Source organism: Chrysemys picta, chromosome 7 (assembly GCF_011386835.1).
Source record: "Chrysemys picta bellii isolate R12L10 chromosome 7, ASM1138683v2, whole genome shotgun sequence".
In the NCBI taxonomy this organism is placed as follows: Eukaryota; Metazoa; Chordata; order Testudines; family Emydidae; genus Chrysemys; species Chrysemys picta.
The window spans coordinates 97,202,440-97,209,189 of NC_088797.1; the positions used below are offsets into that span (position 1 = coordinate 97,202,440).

General features: G+C 38.5%; 1 protein-coding gene across 2 annotated transcripts in view; it reads left to right on the plus strand.

Moving 5' to 3' along the window:
* The window catches only part of MYOF (myoferlin), a 105,758-nt gene extending 99,584 nt beyond the window's left edge, over positions 1-6,174 (plus strand). For both annotated transcript variants that reach the window (XM_008163270.4, XM_042856811.2), the window contains 6 exons: positions 1,070-1,211; positions 1,617-1,716; positions 2,973-3,166; positions 4,410-4,519; positions 4,893-5,040; positions 5,608-6,174. In XM_008163270.4, coding sequence (XP_008161492.2) covers positions 1,070-1,211; positions 1,617-1,716; positions 2,973-3,166; positions 4,410-4,519; positions 4,893-5,040; positions 5,608-5,643 — 730 coding nt within the window. In that variant the 3' untranslated portion in view covers positions 5,644-6,174. The remainder of the gene's footprint in view (positions 1-1,069; positions 1,212-1,616; positions 1,717-2,972; positions 3,167-4,409; positions 4,520-4,892; positions 5,041-5,607) is intronic.
* Positions 6,175-6,750: the final 576 nt, after the last annotated feature.

Here is a 6,750-nt window from a genome sequence, read left to right on the forward strand (position 1 = left end):
TTTCCATGATAAGTTTTGATTTAGACAAATCTGCATTTTCCAACAAAAAAAAATTAGTCAAATTCCTGAGCAGCTCTAGTAATTAATCTGGGGCACTCACTGCCATAAGATCTCCTCAAGGGCTACAGAGCAGCCGGAAACAGGGGCGGCTCCAGGTACCAGTGCACCAAGCACGTGTCTGGGGCGGCAAGCCGCAGGGGGCGGCCTGCTGGTCACTGTGAGGGCGGCAGTCAGGCTGCCTTCGGCGGCGTGCCTGCGGGAGGTCCACCGGCCCCGCGGTTTTGGCGGCGGGTACGCTGAAGGCGCAGGACCAGCGGACCTCCCGCAGACATGCCACTGAATCCGCATTACCAGCGGTCCTCCCGCAGGCGCGCCGCCGAAAGCCGCCTGACTGCTGTGCTTGGGGCAGCAAAATACATAGAGCCACCCCTGGCTGGAAGGTCTGATTCCCAGATCATGTGGACATACATGGACTAGCTCTGCTCAGTTAGTTTGCTAAAATTAGCAGTGTAGCCGTGGCGACATTGGTAGCGGTTCAGGCTAGCTGCCGGAGTACAATCTCACCCAACCCCCTGGGGACATACTTGGGCAGCTAGTCTAAGCTGCCACAGTCACGTTGCTAATCATAGACGCTATCTCAAGCGGAGGTAGCACAAGTACACCTACCCTAGCCGGGAATCACACCTTCCAGCTACTGTGTAGACATAGTGTATGGCTAATGGCTTAGTAGGATTCACAAAGGATTAGGCATTTATTAGATATGAAAATAAACACTCACATTAAATAGGAAAACACATATTAGGAATATACAGACTCGTGCTCCACAGCTACCACTAAGTACTAACAGGATAGATGGACCAAAGGTTTAATTTAGGGTGGCAATTCCTATGTTCTTATTTACACTGCTGGAATGGGTCCAAACTGAAAGGGCCAAAAATCTGTGTTTTGCCATTGACAATACAAATCCTATACCTCATGTTTGTAATCACTGCAAAATGTTGTTGTAATATAAACAAGCACTAATAAGGTTAGCTGCATACCACTAAATATATTTGCATTTTAATTTCAGCTGGATGCCTGGTAATGAAGAAAATAAGCAGAAAACAGATGTGCACTATAGGTCACTGGATGGTGAAGGGAATTTTAACTGGAGATTTGTTTTCCCTTTTGAATACTTTCCAGCTGAGCAACTCTGTATGGTTTCTAAAAAGGTGCGGGTTCTCTCGAGTTCAATATAAAGAATTCGTGTTCTCATTAGTTGGTAATAAAGCATTTTGAGCTAAATTCTGCCCTCAGTTATATTTGTCCATTAAAGGGTTATATGTGCATAGCTGAGGGCACAATTGGGCCCTGTAAGTTGCTTTTGCACAATAAGGGACCCGGCCAATGCTCCTTACTCAAGCAAACTGCCATTGAGCTCACTGGGTACAAAAATCGGTCCTTAGTTACAGAGATGCAACTCCTAACCCAGTGGGAGTTTTCTGTTGGCAAGGAGGGCAGGACTGGGTCCTGAAATCCACATGTCTGAAATCTGTTGGTAAAATCAGAATATTACTTTGCATTTTCAATCCATAACACATTAAAGATGTTTTTAACAGAAATTATTTTATTCTTAGGAGCATTTTTGGAGTCTCGACAAAACAGAATTCAGAATCCCACCCAAAGTGATCATTCAGATATGGGATAATGACAAGTTCTCCTTGGATGACTACCTGGGTATGACTTTCACAGCTAAGAATTATCATCATTGGAAAGTGAGAGATTGCAAATGAACGTTTGCAAGTTGCAGCAGCAGGACCAAATTTTCAAATGGATCTCTACCAAGTGTCCATTTGTGCATGTATAATTTTGTATCCTAAAACCCCTTGTGCATACAGTCTTTGTACACTATCATTTGTGATCACAAATGATGGAATTTTGACACAAAAATTCTTCAAGCAAATCAAGCTTAGCTGTTTTTCACTCATCTAAAGTTGTATTGTGTATACAAATGGTAACGTGCAAAATCTGCGTGGGCAGATATGTGCATGAAAAGTTGCATGCACACAAATGGAGGCAGGGTTGAGGCCCTCTTTGAAAATTTAGCCCTTTACATATTTTCAGATTGTTCATTCAGAAGGAGAGGTGACTTGATTAAGACTGCCTTCTTCAGAATCCTATATCTCAGTGTTGGTATTTCCTGCTGAGTAATGTCAGCATCTATTCACTATTTAACATGCTGAGGAAAAATCAGACTTTGTGCTGTGCACAGTATACCAGGCTTCCTTACAGAACCACTTCCCCTCCCTCCCACTCCCCCCCCCCCACACACACACTGACATATTTGAATTCTGATCTGAATTTTGCTGCTTGAACCCAAGTGGAATCTTGAGGCAAGGTCCTGGACTGCACAGAATACAGATCAGGAGGTGTCATGCAAAGGCATTGTAAAGCTCAGTCTCCAATACTGCTGCTACACTGCACAGGGCTGACCTCCCTGCAGTGTGTTAGAGTAGCCCTAAGGCTGCTCTAAGTTTATGCCATGCTGCAAACAGCTACAAGGAGCTGAAAACACGACTGAAAATTGGCCTTATCATTCTGCTAAAGTACTAAATCATATCATTCAATATCAGAAATGTGTGTATCATGTTGTTTTCTTTAATTTTGCCCAGTGAGTTTTACTGACAGCACCAGTTTAAGACTAACAGAATGTGCTTAGGGGTCCTCACGGGGCTCTCACTTCCCAGACATACACCTGGATCAATGCACTTTAGTCCTGGCCAGCAGCGTCCTTGCTATTCTACTTCATGGCTTATTGTAAGGAGAAATTACCATATATATCATATGTTTAATGTTTTAGATGTCCACAAGGGTCAGATTGAAACCAGGTAACTCATTTCATGTATGGCCCTAGTAAGATTTGACTGGAACTACTATGCTGTTTGGCCAGCTATGTTATACAGAATGCTTTTCTCTTTCACTTTCTCTGGTAGGTTTTGTTGAACTTGATTTACACAAAACAGTTATTCCAGCAAAAGTTCCTGAAAAATGCAATATAGACATGATTCCAGAACACAAGGCAAACAACCCTCTCAAGGCTCCCAAGACTGTCTCACTCTTCGAACAGAAATCCATGAAGGGGTGGTGGCCATGTTACACAGAAAAGGACGGCTCACGTGTTTTGGCTGTACGATTATTTCATTGTATAAAGTACCTCGCTTGTTCTGCCTACTGCCTGTTTTCTTTAATGATACTTGGGCTCCCCTGCAGCTGAGCTCCTTTGAAGAGCTGGATAGCTTTAGTGGTCATTAAGCTTTCAAACTTATAGACAGATGGACCCTTAGGGGTATTAATACACACAGAGCGTTTGGAAGATTTGCTTGGTGGGGAAGTTAAGTACTTTTAAAATACTTTTGAATGGTTTTAGTATTTAATATTAAGTACTTTTTAATCTCATGTAGAATTCAGAAAAATATTGAGCTAGAATCATTCTGGTTATATTCCCATTAAAGCCACTCAAGTTATTCTAGGGATGACACTAGCTCATTATGTCTCACTAGGAGTAGTTGGCTCCTTTGTACATATGGAGTACAGTAAGGAGAAAAGCTTGAAAGCAAAGCTTTTTATGACATTGCAAATATAATTTGTAATTAATGAAGCCGGCCTATTTGCTTGAGCATCAGGCCAATAAAATTGTAAAGGTCAGTAACTATACCTGGCTCATGAGGAACTGTTTTTATCCTTTAACTGCATAAAGGTGGCTACGGGTGTGATTCTGCAAATGCTTATGCACATAAGCAGCTTTACACAGTAGTAGTAAAACTGAACTCACAAGATTACTCATATGAGCAAGTGTTTGCAGGCTCAGACCTTAAGAATGTATGTTTGCCATTGTCCTCTATTGATTAGAGTATCCGACTTTTTCAAATGTATCCATTTGTTTCTTCCAAATGACTTGCCTATAAACCCTAATCCTGGGATGAGGTAGATGATGAAAATATAACTATTCACCAATACTGAACTGATTTTTTTAAATGTTCCCAGTAGCCTTATACAGGTTGAGATTTTTATTAATTATGAAGAGAGACAGACCTGGGGTTGTCATTGGAAGAAAAGTGGAATTCTTTCTTTCACATTATAAACAATACATTTTGCGGATATGAACCAAACGTATAGCTTGGAATCCGAACTGTGGATGGATTACCAAACACATGCTGTATGTGTCCACATTTTTAACTCCAGATTGGTATGTTGTAACATTGTCATAATCCAGAAACACATTTTGAGGTAGCAATTGGAGGAAAATATGAAGAGGGAGCTTATCCAAAACTGTACAAGGAGATTTAAAGCCAAACAAACACTTTACATGCTGTTTAAGTAAAATGTTTATATGTGATGTCATATGTTTAACATGTCTTGATTTACTGAAGGGTAAAGTTGAGATGACTCTGGAAGTCCTCAATGAAAAAGAGGCTGATGAAAGGCCAGCTGGTAAAGGAAGAGATGAACCTAACATGAACCCCAAGTTAGACCTACCAAAGTAAGATATATTTTTTCTTTAGTTACTTTGAAGAATGCTGTGACACCCACATACAAACTAAAAAATATTGTTTATGAATGCCACATTTGACAAATGATGCTTCAGATGTCAGCTGCAATTTGCCAAACTTTATATATAGAAGGCAATTTTGTTTCTATCTTACAGTTCTTTCCATATGCATCCAAATAAAAATGCAACATCTTTTCTGTATAGTTGTGCAAATTTAATGAACCTGTCTTCTTAGACGAATCAATTATCTATCTTTTTCAACTCTATATAGTTAATTATTAATTGAACTGTTTTATTCTCGCACTGAAGTATTTAACTCGCCCTGTTTGTTAACATGATGAATATTGTTCCTTTCAAAATGCAGCCGACCAGAAACTTCCTTCCTTTGGTTCACAAATCCATGCAAGACAATGAAATTTATTGTGTGGCGCAGATTTAAATGGATCTTCATAGGCATTATCATCCTACTGATTGTATTCTTGTTTCTGGCGATACTCTTATATTCACTGCCGGTAGGCATTTTTAAATGTTCCTATGTTGTTCTTCAATTGTGACATAACTCTTGCTTTACTTAAGGTCAAAACAAGGACCTAGTCCTGCACTCTTTATTCAGTCAAGAATAACTGTTGACTCTGTTTTAGTGGGGACTGCAGGATTGGACCCTTACATCTACAACTTCTTAAAATTTAATACACTTTTCATCCTATTGATCAATTATTTATAATGTATGCATTGATGGATCGAGGATTTTGATTGGCTCTAATCAAAAGATTCAGGCAATTAAGAAGTGCCTTAAAAGTGCTTTCTAGATTGCATTGTTGCAGGAATGCAGATAGAAGTACATATTTTGGAGACTGTGGATTTCATTCTACTTTCATTTGAAATCCAATACATTATAAGCTAGATCAAACAACTATGCAATAACTTACCACAACTGTGTTTTCACCAGAATAGTTATAACATACTCTGATCTGGTTTTAGTACTCTATTTGCTTTGTATAATATTGTATACGTTTAAATGTCCAGCTTATTTTTTTCTGCCTCTGCTTATTGATTTTTTATTTCTTCCTTTTTTCTAGAATTATATATCAATGAAGATTGTGAACCCAATCTAAAGAAGAGGATTTATTTTTACATTTTGAATAGCAATAAGGTAGTTTTACCTCAGGCTGCGGACCAAATTCAGCAAAGCTTGCTTCATGGTTTTAACCTTGTTCTCTTATATATTAAACTAGGAAATAGATAAGGGATAAGAATTTAACCAAGGTTAGCCAAGGTTCATGGGGTCTTGACTAGTGTAAAAAGTCATGTTCCGTTTATGTTTTGACTTTGATAACATCTGTATGTGGTAAAATTCGGTCTTCCTTGCTTTTAAACTAGATTTTTCATAAAAATTCTCCAGTTGCTCTTATTTTTTTAAATGGATACTTTATTTTGAGAATTATTTTCTACTCCCTCTCAACTTAGTAAAAAAAACAAAACAATCACTACTTATATTTTTGTATACCAAACAAAAAGTGCAATGATGTTCTGCCGTTGTATTTTGAAAAGGTCACAATATTGCTATACTTAAAATCATTGTTAGAACCGTACTTTAAACTGTATGAGCATAGAAATGAAATAAAACAATACTAAATGACTATTTACTTTGAGTGTGTCAGAGTAATTCCATTATAAAAAGGATTAAATATCTTACCAACAAAAGAGAGAAATCTCAAAACTGGCAAGCTCATTATTTATTGAATGCCAGGGTGCTTGGCACTGTACAAACTCACAGGAGGACATAAGTCTCAAGGAGTTTACAATCTAGCTATCTTTGTTAATTGGATAATCTTTCCTGTAACTGATATCTTTATACTCCCTGGTAAAAATAAAACAGAAAACTCTCCAACTTAACATTTCTGTATAATTCACTCATGTCCATTTCCACTCTTGCCATTCATTTCCTGATTAACTTATTGATGAATATTTTTAGAGATGATCCTGAACTGGCACATCAGAATGGTTTGAAAGCCAAAGCCAAACCCAAACCCAAGTGTGAATCTTGTAATTGTATCTATGAGTTGAACTAGAAAACAAAATTCTAAATATCCCACCCTAGCTTTATCTGCACCAAAAAATAAAACTATTCAGACCTGAACCCAGATCCAGATTGTGATTTGAACCTGTATTTATAGCGGGCCATACTGGAACTGTACATCTGAACATGCTCAAATGTTGGG